Source organism: Babylonia areolata, chromosome 13 (genome assembly GCF_041734735.1).
Source record: "Babylonia areolata isolate BAREFJ2019XMU chromosome 13, ASM4173473v1, whole genome shotgun sequence".
In the NCBI taxonomy this organism is placed as follows: Eukaryota; Metazoa; Mollusca; class Gastropoda; order Neogastropoda; family Buccinidae; genus Babylonia; species Babylonia areolata.
The window spans coordinates 11,787,090-11,808,006 of NC_134888.1; the positions used below are offsets into that span (position 1 = coordinate 11,787,090).

At 42.2% G+C, this 20,917-nt stretch overlaps 1 protein-coding gene across 2 annotated transcripts in view; it reads left to right on the forward strand.

Moving 5' to 3' along the window:
• The window catches only part of LOC143289057 (F-box-like/WD repeat-containing protein TBL1X), a 133,788-nt gene that overhangs the window by 37,385 nt on the left and 75,486 nt on the right, over positions 1-20,917 (forward strand). For both annotated transcript variants that reach the window (XM_076597873.1, XM_076597874.1), the window contains exon 5: positions 20,488-20,620. In XM_076597873.1, coding sequence (XP_076453988.1) covers positions 20,488-20,620 — 133 coding nt within the window. The remainder of the gene's footprint in view (positions 1-20,487; positions 20,621-20,917) is intronic.

Sequence of the window (20,917 nt, forward strand, 5' to 3'; positions counted from 1 at the left end):
TCTATATATCTATATCTATCTATATATATCTATCTGTCTATCTATCTAGCTATCTATCTATATATCTATATCTATCTATATATATATATATATATACATACATACATACATACATACATATATACACATACATATGATACAGCATACTGTAGAGGTGCACATGCGAATTCATCTCAGTTACTGGTTGTTACTTCTTTTTATCTGTTTTGTTTATTTCTTGTATTTATTCTTGTAAAGCCAAGAGTTCAATGATGATAGCAGTGGGTAAAGAAAAGAAAGTCGCCTGGAGGGGACACTGACATATAGACAGGCTTGCGAGTCTGGCTTGAGTGAAAAGTGACGTTACTAAACTGACATGATAGCCGAGTCAGTCAGACAGTTGCTGAATCCTGCAGACAGCTGGGGCTGCAGACAGAAACCTGCCATAATTATGTTCAGTCTGCTTTCCATTCTGTGCATTTTTTTTCCTTTTTCTTCTTTCATGTACTTCAGTCTCACATATGACATAGTGTCTGTTATTGCTGCGTTGTCAACATGATTTGATGATTTGGATACTTATATTGCCTGAACCAAGGGGAGGCTGCGCCCGGCCGTTACCCGGGTCCCCACTCGCAGACAGCCCTCAGGGGCCCCATTGTTGTTCCCCCTCCTCCCTCCTCTGCCAACCCCCCTCCCCCACCTCCTTCTGGGGGGGGACAAAATTTTTGTTCGGGGGGTGGGGGCCTCTACTTTGCCCACCCGGGGGGGGGGATTCGGGGCGCGTGGCCACCTGCTCTGCAGGTCTTCCCACTATCTGGCCGGTCTCCCCTGCTGGGGAAGGCCCGCGCATGTTGGGCAGTTCCGGGCAGTCAGCCCGCTCGTCTTCGGGCGGGACTGACACCCAAATCGGACCTGACCTCCCTCCGACTTGGCCAGGTTTTTCCCTTCATGGAGGTCAAGGTGCCAGTGACCCTTGGGGTTGGGGTCACAGGATGGCTGGTGCCCACGGGTGGTTACCCCCATTCTACCCGTACTGGGGCGCACCTATGGTGCACGCTGGGTTGCCGGGAGGACCAGGGGCCAACCCCTTGTCCGCTCCCCACCGGACCCAACCCAGCACATCTCACAGGGTGACACACACAGCCCCGACAAGTGGGATCGACTTCTTGTCGGTCAGGTCGAGCTCCTCGACCAATATTGCCACTCAGTCCACAAATCGGTCCTCTGTCAACCCACAGGTGACCTCCACGGTCACAACGGCCTCCTTGTCAGGACCGACGGCTGCTGAGGGGCCCCGCTCGGCCCGGCGGAGCCTGCAGTTCCCACCTACCCAGCCTCAGTCCTACAGGGAGATGAGTGGGTGTTTGTCCCCTCACAGCACTCATGGGTCCCTCTTGCATCCAGGGATTCCCTCACTGAGAAGGTGTGGCACCCACCATCCCAAGCGTGGTTGGACCTACAGTCCACACGCTCCCCACCTGCTTCAGGCGTCAAGGACATAACAGCTGCGGCCATGGTCCCTGCTCAGGATCGTCCCAGCTCATCCTGCTGGGCTGACCACAGCTCACAGGACGCCCCAGCAGGTACATCCACTTGGGATGGCACCCAGCAGGGGATGGACTGCGAACAGGAGTGGGAGCCCCTGTCTTTGGATGAGGATGAACAAGCGGATGAGCATTCTTCGACCCCATCCCAAGGGAACAGATTGAGCCCACACCTCCCTAGGGACCAGCCTGAACCAAACTCGGACTTAGCCGAGCTCGAACTGACCCTCCCCAATAGGGTCACGCATGCCGAATCAGTCCCTCAGGTTACTTTGTTACCCTTGACCCTCCTTAGGCCATGTGACTCTAACTCCAGAACCATCAGACGACTCAGAGTGCCAGAAATGGCGCAGGAATGGCTTAATAAGCCAGCCCGCACTGTCAGGGGTGCTGCTTCCATCCCTCCTCCAGGCAGGGAGTCCCTCTCTGCTCCAGGCGCTTTTTCCCTGGGCAAGTGCCTTAAAGATTCCTCCAAGGGCAGGGTACACACAGGACCACCCTGCCTACAGGGAAGCGGAGCCCTCCACGCAGGACAGGATGTTGGTCTCACAGCGCACCACCTTCCCCACTTCAGCTACTCTATCTTTTAAAACGTTAGCAGAGTGGGACAGATTGGCCCACCGCTGCCTCCTCAAGGTTTCCACAGCTTATACCTCCTTTGATGCGTTCCTCCACAGGGCCAATGAGCTGTGGGAACAGCGTCCAGTTAATCAGTACACGGGGTCTCCTTCCTCTGTCCCGCCGGGCCTCTTCACCGACCAGAGGTTAAACACTTTTGGCAATAGGGTAGCATCTGGTCTCACGGCAGCTGCAGACACAGCTACCAGCCTTCACTTCAATATTGTGCTAGCTCAGCGTGATGCTGTTCTCCGCCTCTCTAACATTCCAGTAGAGGAGAGGGCTGCCCTGCGGTCCATCCCAGCGCAGCAGCACTCCCTCTTCAGCCAGTATGCGTCCCATTTTGTCAGCCACAGGGCAGAGACAAACAGGGAGGTGGCCTCATATTTAGCCCACACCTCCCAGGGGCACCAGGGTTCTATGCCATTGAAGTATAATACAAACTCCTCCTGTAAGTTGTATCAAGCAGAACATGAATGTTGTTGTTTTCTTGCTTTTCTTTTCGTTTTCATTTTTGTCTCTCTTTTAGTCTTTGTTCTCTCCTTTATTTGAAAAAAAAGAAAAGGAAATTTGTCATAAGTATGCGTTCCATGCATCCACAATGGTCTGCTATTGTTGCACTGAAAAGGAGCAAAGAATAGGCAGCCTTTGTGTGTGTGTGTGTTTGTGTGCATGTTTGTGTGTGTGTGTGTGTGTTTCTGTAACTCACAATCAAAATGGAAGCAGAGACACACTAGAACCATCAAAATGTCTCACTTGTGAGGGTTTTTGTGCATACCCATCTCCCTCAAGTACACACTTGTACACACGCACGCACACATGACGCACACATGTGCGTGCATGCGCGAACACATGCAAGCACACGTGCGCATGCACACACACACACACACACACACACACACACACACCAACACACACCACACCACACCACACAACACCACACAACACATGCACACATACACACACTGCACCACACTACACCACACAAACACACACACATACTCTCTCTCTCTCTCTCTCTCTCTCTCTCTCTCTTTCTCACACACACACACACACACACATGTATACACACACACACACAAACCATGTACAAACATGAACACATACACACACAACTGCATATGCACACATACACATGCACATGCGCTCACACACATGTGCACGCATGGGCGCGCGCGTGCGCGCGCGCACACACACACACACACACACACACACACACACACACACAAAGACTCTAAAACCATGAGAATGCACCAGTTGTTAGAGGCTTTGTGCACTCCCATTCTCATGCTGTCTTCCTCTCTGGTTTTATTCGTGGTTTTATTCTCTCACTCTATTTCTTCATGTCAATCAATCAATCAGTCAGTCACTTTATTGTCTGATGCAGAGTACAGAAATTCATCTTCAGGCTCTTCGTAAAGAAAATAAGAACTTTTTTAACTTTTAAAAATGGAGACATTCATTCCATCATTTTAAATAAAAACACTCAAACGAACATGGCTGGAAATAGTTGGGGGTGAGGGATGGAAGGGTGTTGCACCATGAACATCACTGCCACTTTCTTTCACTCACTCTCAGTCTGTGTGTGTGTGTGTCTCTCTCTCTGTGTCTCTGTCTCTGTCTCTGTCTCTCTCTCTCTGTCTGTCTCTCTGTGTGACAGACTGGGGAGAAGGCAAGACATGAGGGTGGTGTTAGAGCCAGTGTACAGATTTCCAAGAGTGTGGAAAGAAGAAAGAAAACAAGTTAAAATGTGAACAGCATTGATTTTTCAAAACGTAAGATTAAAAATAGGTAGATTGAAGGAGAGAAAGAAAAGGTGAGTTGACGACACAAGTTGTAAACAAATACAATGCTATGGATCACAACTATTGATTTCTGGTGTCGTCATTTTGTTTTTCTTGCCCTTGTGTTTCATCTGAGAATCACGTGCACAAGGTGATTGGGGAAAGGAGGTGGGAGAGGAAGGAGGTGGAGGGCAGATCTTTTTTTTCTCCTCTCTCTCTCTCTCTCTCTCTCTCTCTCTCTCTCTCTTTCAGAGATTTTTTATTCCTGGCATCGAAGGTTCAATTCTTCAAAAAGTTTACAACATATTTCTTTATCCTTGCACAATGAAAGAATAAATTCCATTCAAGTTTTGAAGCCATGGCATGAGTAATACTGAAAACAGATAAAAGCATTATAAATGCATCATTCTTTCCATACTTACAGAAATAAAGACTTTAAAAATACCTTTCTGTACATGTATGATGAAGTAGAAACATTGGACAAAAAAAGACAAGGGTGAGTTTGCAGTTCTGTTGATGTTGTTAGTCACAGTGTGTCTCGCTCTTCTTCAACATGAGTGTTATGGATTCTCCACATCCCAGAGGATTTTTAATGTCAGGTGCATTCTCCACCTGCCATATCTGTAATTTCCACCCTCTTCTTCTTTTTTTTTTTTGCCCATCCCCTCATTCATTTGGTTGGGTGATTGAAAAAACCCCAAAAAGAAATAGATGATTGTATCACAGTTAGCTTAAAGAGACAGTGACTAGATAAAAGTAGATTAAAGTATGGAATAATGTTTTTTGTCGACAATGTTGTTTTGTTGTCAATCACCATAGCAAGTCTTCAAAAACAGCTAAACTCTTGTTGTGAAACTTAGTGGTAAATAAAGATAAGGCAATGGTCAGGGTCTTTCACAAAGGTACTTTCGTGGGTAAAAGAGAGAAGGCATACCATTGGAAATTGTAAACAAATATTACTGTCTTGGTTTTAATTTCACCAGAAACATCTGAAATAGGGCATTAATCATTGGGTTTAAAAAATGAAAAAAAAAGTACTATTAAACCTAGATGGAACCTTCTGAATTTAAAAGACATGTCACCCTCCTGGATAAATACAACCTAGAAGCAGGAGACTTAGTTTTAACTGGTAATTTTAACCTTCATTATGAACATACCAGCAGTTCAGATATACTACGGTTGCATACTCTACTTCACGACCAAGGGTTAAAACAGCTAAAATGTGAACCAACCCACAAACATGGTCGCACTCTCAACTGGCTTGTGGTTCGAGAGAACATTCACACCCCCCAGTTTAAGGTCATGGACTTGGCTCTTGCTGATCACATGGCAATTCTTTATGACATCCCTTTTAAAAGACTGAAGCGACCAAAACGTTTTGTTACATCATGGATCACAAAGATGATCAACCTTGAGGTAATCCAGGCTGACATCAAATCCTTCATGGATGGAATTGACTCAAGCCCATCTCCTCTGACAACATACAACACTGGCCTCCGTCAGATACTGGACAAGCATGCCCCTCTCTCCACTCGCCTTGTTACTGACCATCCCTCTGGTCCCTGGATGACTGATGAACTGAGGGCCGCCAAGCGTCGAGAACGACAGGCCGAGCACGTCTGGCGCTCCAACAAACTGACTGTCTTCAGACAGATTTATGTCAAGGAGCGAAAAAAACTGAATGACATGCAGACAGCTGCAAAGCATCAACATTTTAGCGCCTCCATCAATCAGTGTTCCACATCCAAACAGCTCTATGCTGTATCAAACCAGCTCATTGGCAAAAGTAGAGAACTGTTGCTGCCAAAAAACATTCTTCCTCAGGATCTCCCAGATGCTTTTAGTAATTATTTTAATGACAAAATTGTAAACATCTGACAAGAACTGGATGCTAGCCCACCAGAGGACCGATTTAATGATTTTAAAGGAAATTTAATGACATGTTTTAGACCTGTCTCTGAAACAGCTGTAAGAGATTTTATTCTTAAATCTCCAAGTAAGAACTGTGACCTTGATCCATTGCCCACTAACCTTTTGAAATTATGTCTTGATGACCTTCTCCCTTTGATCACCAGAATTACTAATCGTTCTCTAGAGTCAGGCATTGTTGATGATTGTCTTAAATTGGCCATTGTCACTCCTCTTTTGAAAAAGCACAATTTGGACACAAATCAGCTAAAGAACTATAGACCTCTCTCTAATCTTTCTTTCATTTCTAAAATCATTGAAAAAGTTGTGTTACATCAGCTCCAGGAACATCTTGATGAAAACGGCCTGCTTGAAACTTGTCAGTCAGCTTATCAGAAAAGCCATAGCACAGAAACAGCCCTTCTTTTGGTCACAGATAGTCTCTTCTCAAACACAGACAAAAGACTTACATCTGTAGTGGCATTTTTAGATCTGTCAGCGGCATTTGATACAATTGACCACCAAATTCTTATCAATCGTCATAGCACTACCTTTGGCATTAAATCTGCTGCTTTAAAATGGTTTTCTTCATATCTTTCAAATCGTGAACTCAAGGTTAAAGTAAAACATAGCACCTCTAAAGTAATTCCTCTTGTGTTTGGTGTCCCTCAGGGATCAGTCTTAGGGCCTATCTTGTTCACTTTGTACACTCAGCCTTTGTCTGACATCTTCAAAAGGCACTCATTTGGTTACCATAAATATGCAGATGACACAGAATTACAAAAAGCCGCTCCACCATATGATTTTAAAACAGTCATTACTGAATTGGAAGCTTGTGTAGCTGATGTAAAAACATGGATGGACAAAAACAAGCTAAAGCTCAATGAAGACAAAACTGAACTCTTAGCAGTTGGAGACCTAACTCGTCTTAAGGCAGCAGAAAAGGACCCAGTTACATTTGGCCCTGCTTCAGTAGCATTTCAAACATCAGCCAAATACCTGGGTGTATATATCGATCAAACCTTGACTATGAACAACCAAATTTCATTCTTGTGTCGCTCATGTAATTTTCATCTCTGAAGGCTAGCCTCAGTCAGACCCTACATAACAGAGAAAAATATGGCTCAGTTGGTTTCCTGTTTTGTCCTGTCCAGACTGGATTACTGTAATTCCACTCTAGCAGGTTTACCATCTTCCTCCATCAACAGATTACAGAAAATTCAGAACAATGCTGCGCGACTGGTTCTCGCCAAAAAGAAATCTGATAATGTTACACCTCTGCTGAATTGTTTACACTGGCTTCCAGTTGAGTCCTGCATTCACTATAAGTTAGCAACACCCGCCTTCAGACATTTTGACAAGTCTCTTCCATTGTATCTCTCCTCTGTATTGGAAACGTATGAACTGCACAGAACATTAAGATCCAGTTCTGAAAAGCTGCTTAAAGTTCCAAGGACTAACCTGAAATGCACTGGAAATAGGTCTTTCAGAGCTCAGATTCCCCAAGTGTGGAACTCTCTACCTTCATCTCTTAGGAATGCCTCTGATTTACATTCCTTTAAGTCAGATCTGAAAACTTACCTTTTCCGTAAGCATTTTTGTTCTGGGCAAAACGGTTAAACCAAGGTATGCCTGTTAACAAGTATCTTTGTACTAGTATTTTTGTAGTCGTGTTTTAATGCATTGTGTATTTTATGTAGTTTTGGTCTTTGATGTGATGGCATTTTTTCTATCTGGTTATTTTTTTAATGGGCGTGTGTGTGTGTGTGTATGTGTGTGTGTGTGCGTACGCGCACATGTGTGCGTGCATGTGTTTGTGAGGGTACAGTGCTCTGGTACGCGTGTGTAAGTGTGTAGGCATGTTAGTATGTCTGAACAGAATTCTATGTTAAAAAATAAGAAATATCTTAATGCTTATGCAATTTTGTTTTTAGTGCAGTTGATATTTAATGTCAATGTGTGTGTGTGAGTGTGTGTGTGTGTCTGTAAGGGAGGGACATCTATATATGTGTTTGTGTGTGTGTGTGTGTGTTCTATGAAATGCATTTTGTTTTAATCTAAGCCTTATTTACTTCATAGCTTTTATAATCTGATTCATCTCTTAAGTGTGGTTTTTCATTCATATGTACACACTGGATGTTTTCCATTGTCAGATAGCGGTTGATGTGTTTTTTAATGCATGTTTATAGTCAACTGGATGATGTAAGGCGCTTTGAGCAGCATTGGTGCTGGATATCGCGCCATTGAAAAACTATATGTTATTATTATTAAATTATGAAAAAAACAATGCTACTTTATTTATCTGGAATATGCAGCAATTGGATAATAATTTATCAAATATGTTCATGTCATAGTGTGCAGAAGATTTTTATGCACCAGTGGGTGTATCTGATCATGATGTTGTTCAGTTAATCCCAGCCTACAGACCAAAGATACAGACAGAGCTGATTGTGAAAAAGAGTGTGAAAGTTTGGACGTCAGAGAGTGTGGATGAACTGAGAGGATGTTTTGATTGTACTGATTGGAGTGTGTTGACTGACCCATGTGAGAATGTTCATGAAGCAGCTGATGTTGTTACATCTTACATCAGTTTCTGTGAAGACATGATAATTCCGACAAAAATAATTAAACTTTTCCCCAACAACAAACCATGGATCTCAAAGTCTCTCAAAACAATTTTAAACGAGAAAAAGGTAGCGTTTCAGTCAGGGAACAAGAAGGATAGGAAATTGATACAAAAGAAGCTTAGAGGTGAATTACGAAGGGGACAGAGGGAATTCAAGTCAAAAGTAGAGCAACAGTTTCAGACAGGAAAAATGGCAGATGCATGGGATGGGTTAAAAATTATCACTGGAGAAACGAAAAGGAAAACAGTAGCTTGTAAAATGGAAAAGGATGAACAGATTGATTTTTCAAATAAACTGAATGATTTCTACTGTCGCTTTGAAAGGAATGATCTGGGAAGGGAACTGGATAGTATTATCTCACAGTTGCAGGAAAAGATCAAAGATAGGAACACAGGTGAAGACTTTGAGATCGATGCAAAAGTTGTTGAATCTTTATTTTTAAAACTGAATGTCACGAAGGCAATTGGCTCCGACAATATCTGCGGAAGATTACTGAAAATACGTGCTTCCCAGTTGTGTGACGTGTTCTGCAAAATTTTCAACTGGTCTCTGAAGGACTGCTCTGTCCCCAGCATCTGGAAAAAATCTACTATCTGTCCTATCCCCAAGAAAAAGAACCCAGCCGCACTAAATGATTACCGTCCTGTTGCCCTGACTTCAGTAGTGATGAAATGCTTTGAAAAAATTATTCTCCGACATCTTCTTTCTTTCACTGAACAGCAGTTTGACTCTCTTCAGTTTGCTTATAAAGCACACAGAAGTACTGACAATGCTATCCTAACTCTCCTTCATAATGCTTTCCTTCATTTGAATAACACAGGATCTTTCGTTCGTATCCTTTTTGTTGACTTCTCTTCTGCTTTTAACACAATACAACCTCATCTCCTTGCCCTCAAACTGCTAGGCACGGATGTTGATCCGAAGCTTACTCTTTGGATAGTAAGTTTTCTTCTCAATAGAACTCAGTCCGTCCGCTTTCATTCTGCCCACTCTTCTCTAAAATCTACTTCTACTGGTGCACCCCAAGGTACAGTGCTGTCCCCTGTTCTTTTTACACTGTACACAAATGACTGCAGAGGCACGGAGGAAACTCCTGTCATAAAATATTCTGATGATTCAGCAATTGAAGATCTGTCCAACTCTGATGCTATTTATTTCAGTGAAATTAAAAAGTTCTGTTCCTGGTGTGAGAAAAACTATCTGGATCTCAACGTATTGAAAACAAAAGAAATGTTAATAGATTTTCGGAAAGACCCCTTGCCTGTAGCTGACCTTGTTATTGATGGTCAAACAGTGGAGAGGGTCAATGAATATAGATATTTAGGGACCATCTTAGACAATAAGCTGACTTTTGACAGAAATGTTGATTCCATTCATAAGAAATGTCAATCTAGAATTTTTTGTTTACAGAAGCTTAGAAATGTTGGTATAAATTCAAATATTCTTCAAAGTTATTATCGATGTTGTATCGAGTCCGTGCTTACAGTTTCATTTATGTGCTGGTATGGAAGTTTGGGAGTGAGGAGTAAGCGTGTTTTGAACGATGTCATGAGTGTATGCAGTAAAATTGTGGGAGTGAAACAAGCTAGTATGCAAGAGCTGTATGAAAGTCGAGTGGTTAAAAAAAGCAGGCAGATAGCAACTGACGACACCCATATTTTACTAGCAAAGTATTATGAGCTGTTGCCATCAGGACGACGCTACAGAACTTTTAAGTTGAAATCCAGAGCTCTGAAGACTTTTATTCCACGTTCAATCCACCTTTTAAATTCTTGAGAACTGTGTGTGTGTGTGTGTGTGCGCGCGCGCACGCACTCTCATGTGAGACGTGTGAAAGTCCGTGCATGATAGGCTGTACCTTGTTCCAGTTGTGGTGTGTGTGTGTATGTGTGTGTGTGTGTGTGTGTGTGTGTGTGTGTGTGTGTTTACTGAGCTTAAAACGTGACAATTGGTTATAATGAATGTGCAATATGTAGGAAGAATAATGTGCAATATGCAGGATGAATGTACATTGAATATGTCTAATGCTAACGTCCATATTCTAAATATATTTCTGTTTAATAATTACGATGTAATAATTAATTGCAATGTTTTAAAAAGTGAATATGTGAAATGCTTTTATTTCAGAACATATGTTTATTACTCTTGTTTAATCAAGTTATCCACGTGTGTGGGGTGTGTGTGTGTGTGTGTGGGGGGGGGGGGTGCGGGGGGGGGGGGGGGGGGGGTGCGGTGCGGGTGTGTGCTGATTATCTGGTTGTGGTTTTCCACAATTCATCTTTATTCTTATCTTATCTATTATAATCAATGTGCAGTATAGTAGGTATGTTTATAATTATATTCAAATAATGTTTCTTAATTCTTTCTGTTTTTACATTAAGAATACTAGTTATTACCTGCAGTGTGTGGATGTATACTTGTGTATGAAATGATGTATGTGATACTTTTTTTACATTTGTATCTTCGTATTATTTGTAGGAGCTGTTGTTGGCTTTTACAGTTATGGTCCCCATGTTGTTTACTTGTCTATGTTGTGATAATGCACCTGACCAAATTTCTCCAGTTGGAGATAATAAAGTTCTTCTTATCTTATCTTATCTTATCTTATCTTATCTTATGAGTTCCAGTTCGCACTCACAATAAGGTAGTGCAGGTCAGTTTGGGGTGTTACCCATTGTGTGTGAATTCTTTCATAAACTGCTTTATATACTGGTTTAAACTGGTGGATATGGAACAACTACTTCCATAAAAAGCTTGCAACATGTTACTGTGTTTAGACGAAAGAAAAAAAAACAACAACAAAAAACCAAAAAACTGCTGGGTTACACAAAAAAGCGAAATTTTATGTTAAACTGGTTTCTGTATTGTGTGGCTACAACAAGGGGTTGGGGATGTGAAACTGTCCTAAATATTTTTAAAAATCTGGTCAATATATTTGTTCAGGAATACCAGTAGACTGGAGCTGAGATAAGACATATTCACTTTATTGGTCATTTAAGGTAGTGTTTGAAAGAAAACAATTATTTCCTAAAGATACTGCGCTGCCCCTTTTACATTGAAAATGAGCTACATTTCATGTCTGAAATGCTCAGGGTATTCTGATTTAAGAATAAAATTTCTAAATGATTCAAAGAGTTCCTGTATGCATGCTGCTTCAAGATTGAAGTAGATGACCCACACAGAAGTAATCCTTCTCACATTTTTGTCTTAGTTTGTTTTTTGTTTGTTTTTGGCTGCCCCATTATTAACACATTTTAAAAAAAAAATTTTTAAGTTTTATCTACTCCTTTTTTTTTTTTTTTTTTCAGTGCCATTACTCCAGCAATGCTCTTTCTGAGTCTCCCATACACAGCCATACCTGGGTTTGTCGTAGTCTACAGGGAATCATAGATGTTTAGGTCACCAGAGGACCACGCACTAAAGGAGACCCTGCACTGACTCTAGTTAGCGTTCACCCAAAGTGAGACAGCACCTACATCCCTCGATCGACAATCCCCCATGAATCTGCTGACACCGAGAACTTTGACAGTGGAACTAGAAGGGGATCAAAACTGAGGTCACTATGAGAGCAGGGCATGAAAGTCTGCAGAGTTTTGGGACAATTTTTTGTTGTTGATATATTGATAATGAATGAGGATGATGATGCTGTTATGGTGGTGGTTTCAGATTAGGACTACAGGACAAGGCTGTACTCTGTGCTTCCTTTCCTGATGATTATTGTTAACCAGGCCTGAGAGATACAGAGACTTGCAGTGTTGGTCAGGAAGTTTGAGCAACACACAAAGATGTACCCATGAAGAGGATGCGGCATGCCCTTCGATTGTGTGGTGCCAGTCTTCCCATTTAAGCCTGTAGCACACTCAGCTCCGTGTGGCCGAAAACCCCACCTCTGCTTGGAATCGAACCACTGTTTTCCCAGCCAATAGTCCGTGATTCTAACCACTTTTTGTATTTCATGGTATCAATAAAAGGTCATATGTGATCAGTGGTGATTACTGAACTGATGCTTTCAGAAGTTTATAACAATGCTAAGCTTATAAGATAAATACGGTATTGTAAATGTTATGATAGAATGGCAGTGACATGACAGTGTCAGACTTTCATTAGTAGTGATTACAAACACTTTGCTCTTATGTGGCTGTTAAACATGATAGTTCAACCCTTATATGTCAGCTAAACATAGTATCAATATTGATCCCACAAACAGACTGTATGACTGTTTATCTGTTTATCTGATTTTGTTAAGGTTTGCCAGTATGTCATTCATATCATTATAATGTTCTTTGATATTAATATTCTTGTCCAGATTGTACCTCCAAGCCCTGTGCATCCAGACTCTTCTCCTTCCCATGTGTTTGCATATTGGATTGTGGCAGATGTACAGTAAAGTTACTGAACCATCTGAGTATGAACATAGATATTTTGTTACTAAGCAAAAAAAAAGAAGAAGAAATATTAATTATCATCACAGTCATCATCATTATTGCTGTTATTTTGTGATTGGCATTTGCAGTCAAGAGGGAGGGCAAGAATTATAGATATGGCTGGTAGAGGTTAGGGAATGAGCTCACACACAGCCATTCAGACCCACTGAATAATTTTAAAACATTACAAAAGAAGATGAGAATGGTATTGTTATGGGTATCTGTTCCTTTAAAACTCTAAAGCGGCTCTGCCTGGTGTTATTGATCATCAGCATCTCCTGAGTGCCCCCTCCCCTCTTCCCCTCTCTCTCTCTCTCTGCCCCTTTTTTGCCTCTCACTTGTCTGGCTATCTGTGACTGTCTGCCAGGCATTGTCTCTCATACTACACACAGTCACACACACACACTCTTTCTCTGTGTCCTTCTGTCAGTCTGTCTCTTTGTGTCTCTCTCCTCTCTGTGTGTCTGTCTCCCTCACTATACACGTGACTCACACACTGACACACACATACTCTCACTCTCTTTCTCTAGCGCACATGAGCGCGCGTGCGCACGCGCGCACACACACACACAGTGACATTTTCTGTCTGTCTCTCTATCCCTCTCACTCACTACTCACAGTATCAGTACTAACACACTCTCTCTATTTTTCACACACACACACACACACACACTCACACACACACACACACACAAAGAAAAAAGAAAAAAAAAGAGGGCCTTCTTGAAATAATTCAGAATTTAATTAGGAGCCCCGTTGGCTCTTTGTTGTAATTTTACTGGTTGACTACTTAGTTTGTCTTATTTTGTTTATATTCTCTTTATGCCAATTGAGGAGAGAGGAACAGGAAAAACAGTGATGATTAAAGACATGGTGGGGTATGAAAGGGGATGGATTTTCATCTTAACTGCAATTGTGGATTGACATTTAACAGAAGAATGTATGAACACACACACACCCAAATCATATGGAAATACATATACAGATGGATCAGTAATTGATAAAAAATGCGGGTTCTGCATATTTTATACCTGAAGATAGAGAAATTGTTTCATATTGGAAACAACAACTCAGTTTTCACAGCAGAACTCACTCCAGTATTGATGGCCTTAAATTTTCTCTTCCATTTTACACAATACATTTTTAACATTCTTTTCTGTGTTGATTCCAAGTCAGTGCTTCAGGCACTACAGTCATTGAATTTACTAACAAGATAATTGAAATTGGTCATTTAAAAAATGCTTTATGTTTACGAGGCACTACAATTCCATTCTGCTGGATACCATCTTATTCTTTGTTTTATTATAACAATAAAGTGGACAGAGCATCGGACAGGCCTGATATGGTCCTGTGTGGTCAGCTGGACTGTATGCAACAAGAGCATCAAAGCAGGGAGCAAAGTGTCATCTGGAATTGCTCCATATAGATACTACTTTGTCCTCAGAAGAAATTTACAGTTTAGTAGAATTGTATTCATGGAAACAGTTTCAGATTTCCCTTTTGGAAATACCATACAAAGTACTTGAATTTTACTATTACGGAGTGTACACAATAACTCCCTCAGCCTTGCAGACTGTTACAATTGTCTAGCAAATTATCATCTGTTCTCCTCCCTCAACAGATTTGTCAGGTGAAAATCTTAACAAATATTTCGCAACCATAGCTGAAAAAGTTATAAAGAATTATAGTACAAAGGCTAATGTTTTGTTATTATCATAACATTTTTGTGATCCCAAAAGAATAAGAACCAACTTTCAGTTTGAATATAATGGTGTGAACTTTGAAATAGACTAAATCTTGAATATATTGGTGTGAACTTTGAAACAGACTAAATCTTGAATATATTGGTGTGAACTTTGAAACAGACTAAATCTCGAGGTTTGGTCAATTGGATGATCTGGATTGTAAAATTTTGAAGATAGCTGTTCCAGTAATTTCTGAGAGTCTTATGTTTTATCTTTGTATTCATAGATGTTATTATCCCCAAGCTTATTGAAGATACTAAAGTACTGCCACTCGTTAGATCTGGTGGTCTGATGATCCTTCAAATTGTACACTGATATAAATTTTACCAGCCATGTCCAAACATGACTTGTAGTGAGATTGGGGTGAATGATGGCTATAAACAAGTGACTTGTAGTGAGAGTGGGGTGAATAATGGCTGTAAACAAGTGTGACTTGTAGTGAGAGTGGGGTGAATGGTGGCTATGAACAAGTCACTTGTAGTGACAGTCGGGTGAATGATGGCTATGAACAAGAGTGACTTGTAGTGAGAGTGGGGTGAATGATGGCTATAAACAAGTGACTTGTAAGATTGGGGTGAATGATGGCTATAAACAAGTGTGACTTGTAGTGAGAGTGGGCTGAATGATGGCTATAAACAAGTGTGATTTGTAATGAGATTGGGGTTAATGATGGCTACAAACAAGTGACATGTTGTGAGAGTGGGGTGAATGATGGCTATGAACAAGTGACTTAGCTGTATTGAGATTGGGGTGAATGATGGCTATGAACAATAGTGACTTGTAGTTAGAGTGGGATGAATGATGGCTATAAACAAGAGTGACTTGTAGTGAGTGGGGTGAATGATAGTTATCAACAAGTGTGATTTGTAGTGAGATTGGGGTGAATGATGGCTATAAACAAGTGTGATTTGTAATAAGATTGAGGTGAATGATGGCTTTAAAGAAGAGTGGCTTCTAGTGAGAGTGGGGTTGATGATGACTATAGAGTGATTTGTAGTGAGTGGGGTAAATGATGGCTATAAACAAGTGTGATTTGTAGTGAGATTGAGGTTAATGATGACTATAAATAAGTGATTTGTAGTGAGTGGGATGAATGATGGCTATCAAAAAGAGTGACTTGTAGTGAGAGTGGGGTGAATGATGGCTATAATCAAGTGTAACTTACAGTGTGAGTGGGGTGAATGATGACTATAAACAAGAGTGATTTGTAGTGAGAGTGGGGTGAATGATGGCTATCAACAAGAGTGACTTGTAGTGAGAGTGGGGTGAATGGTGGCTGTCAACAAGAGTGACTTGTGGTGAGAGTAGGGTGAATGATGGCTATAATCAAGTGCGACTTACAGTGTGAGTGGGGTGAATGACGGCTATAAACAAGTGATTTGTAGTGAGTGGGGTGAAAGATGGCTATCAACAAGAGTGACTTGTGGTGAGAGTGGGGTGAATGATGGCTATCAACAAGAGTGACTTGTGGTGAGAGAAGGGTGAATGATGGCTATCAACAAGAGTGACTTGTGAGAGTGGGGTGAATGATGGCTATAATCAAGTGCGACTTACAATGTGAGTGGGGTGAATGATGGCTATAAACAAGAGTGACTTGTAGTGAGAATGGGGTGAATGATGGCTACCAACAAGAGTGACTTGTGGTGAGAGTGGGGTGAATGATGGCTATGAACAAGAGTGACTTACACTTACAGTGTGAGTGGGGTGAATGATGGTTATAAACAAGAGTGACTTGTGCTGAGAGTGGGGTGAATGATGGCTATAAACAAGAGTGACTTGTAGTGAGAGTGGGGTGAAGGATGGCTATAATCAAGTGTGACTTACAGTGAGAGTGGGGTGAAGGATGGCTATCAACAAGAGTGACTTGTGGTGAGAGTGAGGTGAAGGATGGCTATAATCAAGTGCGACTTACAGTGTGAGTGGGGTGAATGATGGCTATAATCAAGTGCGACTTACAGTGTGAGTGGGGTGAATGATGGCTATAAACAAGAGTGACTTGTAGTGAGAGTGGGGTGAATGATGGCTATGAACAAGAGTGACTTACACTTACAGTGTGAGTGGGGTGAATGATGGTTATAAACAAGAGTGACTTGTGGTGAGTGTGGGGTGAATGATGGCTATAAACAAGAGTGACTTGTGAGAGTGGGGTGAATGATGGCTATAAACAATAGTGACATTGTAGTGAGAGTGGGGTGAATGATGGCTGTCAACAAGAGTGACGTGGTGAGAGTGGGGTGACTGATGGCTATAAACAGTGATTTGTAGTGAGAGTGTGGTGAATGATGGCTATAAACGATAGTGACATTGTGGTGAGAGTGGGGTGAATGATGGCTATCAACAAGAGTGACTTGTGGTGAGAGTGGGGTGAATGATGGCTATAAACAGTGATTTGTAGTGAGAGTGTGGTGAATGATGGCTATAAACAACAGTGATTTGTACTTGGTGTAGTGAGAGCAAGGTGAATGATGGCTATGAACAAGAGTGATGTGTACTGAGAGTAGGGTGAATGATGGCTATGAACAAGAGTGATGTGTAGTGAGAGTGGGGTGAATAATCGCTGTGAACAAGAGTGATGTGTAGTGAGAGTGGGGTGAATGATGGCTATAAACTAGAGTGATTTGTACTAGTTGTAGTGAGAGTAAGATGAATGATGACTATGAAGAAGAGTGATGTGTAGTGAGAGTGGGGTGAAGGATGGCTATAAACTAGAGTGATTTGTACTAGTTGTAGTGAGAGTAAGATGAATGATGACTATGAAGAAGAGTGATGTGTAGTGAGAGTGGGGTGAAGGATGGCTATAATCAAGTGTGACTTACTGTGTGAGTGGGGTGAATGATGGCTATAAACAAGAGTGACTTGTAGTGAGAGAGGGGTGAAGGATGGCTACCAACAAGAGTGACTTGTGGTGAGAGTGAGGTGAATGATGGCTATAATCAAGTGCGACTTACAGTGTGAGTGGGGTGAATGATGGCTATAAACAAGAGTAACTTGTAGTGAGAGTGGGGTGAAAGATGGCTATCAACAAGAGTGACTTGTGGTGAGAGTGGGGTGAATGATGGCTATCAACAAGAGTGACTTGTAGTGAGAGTGGGGTGAATGGTGGCTGTCAACAAGAGTGACTTGTGGTGAGAGTAGGGTGAATGATGGCTATAATCAAGTGTGACTTACAGTGTGAGTGGGGTGAATGACGGCTATAAACAAGTGATTTGTAGTGAGTGGGGTGAAAGATGGCTATCAACAAGAGTGACTTGTGGTGAGAGTGGGGTGAATGATGGCTATCAACAAGAATGACTTGTGGTGAGAGTGGGGTGAATGATGGCTATCAACAAGAGTGACTTGTGGTGAGAGAGGGGTGAATGATGGCTATCAACAAGAGTGACTTGTGAGAGTGGGGTGAATGATGGCTATAATCAAGTGCGACTTACAATGTGAGTGGGGTGAATGATGGCTATAAACAAGAGTGACTTGTAGTGAGAATGGGGTGAAGGATGGCTACCAACAAGAGTGACTTGTGGTGAGAGTGGGGTGAATGATGGCTATGAACAAGAGTGACTTACACTTACAGTGTGAGTGGGGTGAATGATGGTTATAAACAAGAGTGACTTGTGCTGAGAGTGGGGTGAATGATGGCTATAAACAAGAGTGACTTGTAGTGAGAGTGGGGTGAAGGATGGCTATAATCAAGTGTGACTTACAGTGAGAGTGGGGTGAAGGATGGCTATCAACAAGAGTGACTTGTGGTGAGAGTGAGGTGAAGGATGGCTATAATCAAGTGCGACTTACAGTGTGAGTGGGGTGAATGATGGCTATAATCAAGTGCGACTTACAGTGTGAGTGGGGTGAATGATGGCTATAAACAAGAGTGACTTGTAGTGAGAGTGGGGTGAATGATGGCTATGAACAAGAGTGACTTACACTTACAGTGTGAGTGGGGTGAATGATGGTTATAAACAAGAGTGACTTGTGCTGAGAGTGGGGTGAATGATGGCTATAAACAAGAGTGACTTGTGAGAGTGGGGTGAATGATGGCTATAAACGATAGTGACATTGTGGTGAGAGTGGGGGGAGTGATGGCTGTCAACAAGAGTGACTTGTGGTGAGAGTGGGGTGACTGATGGCTATAAACAGTGATTTGTAGTGAGAGTGTGGTGAATGATGGCTATAAACGATAGTGACATTGTGGTGAGAGTGGGGTGAATGATGGCTATCAACAAGAGTGACTTGTGGTGAGAGTGGGGTGAATGATGGCTATAAACAGTGATTTGTAGTGAGAGTGTGGTGAATGATGGCTATAAACAACAGTGATTTGTACTTGGTGTAGTGAGAGCAAGGTGAATGATGGCTATGAACAAGAGTGATGTGTACTGAGAGTAGGGTGAATGATGGCTATGAACAAGAGTGATGTGTAGTGAGAGTGGGGTGAATAATCACTGTGAACAAGAGTGATGTGTAGTGAGAGTGGGGTGAATGATGGCTATAAACTAGAGTGATTTGTACTAGTTGTAGTGAGAGTAAGATGAATGATGACTATGAAGAAGAGTGATGTGTAGTGAGAGTGGGGTGAAGGATGGCTATAATCAAGTGTGACTTACTGTGTGAGTGGGGTGAATGATGGCTATCAACAAGAGTGAATTGTGGTGAGAGAGGGGTGAATGAGGGCTATCAACAAGAGTGACTTGTAGTGAGAGAGGGGTGAAGGATGGCTACCAACAAGAGTGACCTGTGGTGAGAGTGGGGTGAATGATGGCTATAATCAAGTGTGACTTACTGTGTGAGTGGGGTGAATGATGGCTATAAACAAGAGTAACTTGTAGTGAGAGTGGGGTGAAAGATGGCTATCAACAAGAGTGACTTGTGGTGAGAGTGGGGTGAATGATGGCTATAATCAAGTGTGACTTACAGTGTGAGTGGAGTGAATGATGGCTATAATCAAGTGTGACTTACAGTGTGAGTGGGGTGAATGATGGCTATAATCAAGTGTGACTTACAGTGTGAGTGGGGTGAATGATGGCTATAAACAAGAGTAACTTGTAGTGAGAGTGGGGTGAAAGATGGCTATCAACAAGAGACACTTGTGGTGAAAGTGGGGTGAATGATGGCTATAAACAAGAGTGACTTGTAGTGAGAGTGGGGTGAAAGATGGCTATCAACAAGAGACACTTGTGGTGAGAGTGGGGTGAATGATGGCTATAATCAAGTGTGACTTACTGTGTGAGTGGAGTGAATGATGGCTATAAACAAGAGTGACTTGTGGTGAGAGAGGGGTGAAGGATGGCTACCAACAAGAGTGACTTGTGGTGAGAGTGAGGTGAATGATGGCTATAATCAAGTGTGACTTACAGTGTGAGTGGGGTGAATGATGGCTATAAACAAGAGTGACTTGTAGTGAGAGTGGGGTGAAGGATGGCTATCAACAAGAGTGACTTACACTTACAGTGTGAGTGGGGTGAATGATGGCTGTCAACAAGAGTGACTTGTGGTGAGAGTGGGGTGAATGATGGCTATAATCAAGTGCGACTTACAGTTTGAGTGGGGTGAAGGATGGCTATAAACAAGAGTGACTTACAGTGTAAGTGATTTGTACTAGTTGTAGTGAGAGTAAGGTGAATGATGGCTATGAACAAGAGTGACTTGTAGTGAGAGTGGGGTGAATGATGGCTGTGAACAAGAGTGATGTGTAGTGAGAGTAAGGTGAATGATGGCTATGAACAAGAGTGACTTGTAGTGAGAGTGGGGTGAATGATGGCTATAAACAAGTGTGACTTGTTGTGAGAGTGGGGTGAAAGAAAGGAATGTTAGAGTGTCTTCACTGTTGGTTGTTTCACTGGTTCTAACATTGAGACTGTTCTGTTCTCCAGCCAACAACCATGAAGTGATGGATGTGGAGGCTGACATAGAAATACCGACCAGCAAAGCCACAGTGCTGAGGGGCCATGAGTCCGAGGTGTTCATCTGTGCATGGAACCCCACAAATGATCTGCTGGCATCAGGGTGAGGCAGGCAGCCGTATGTGCTCATTTGAATGCACACACACAAATGAATATATAGACATTCATGCTCACATGCCCAATCACCAGCATACATTCTGACACGCACATGCACACTGACTCAGTGAATACCCTAGGTGTGCTGCAGTCATTGTCACCAGCTGCCAACTAACATCCATCTATTCAGCCAGCTCCAGCCAAGGCATGACAGTAAGCAGTTGCTGTGAAAGGACACCTGAACTTCAAAGAAGGATGAGACACAGTGAAGTCTTCCTCAAAGGAGGGGACATGACAGGCATGT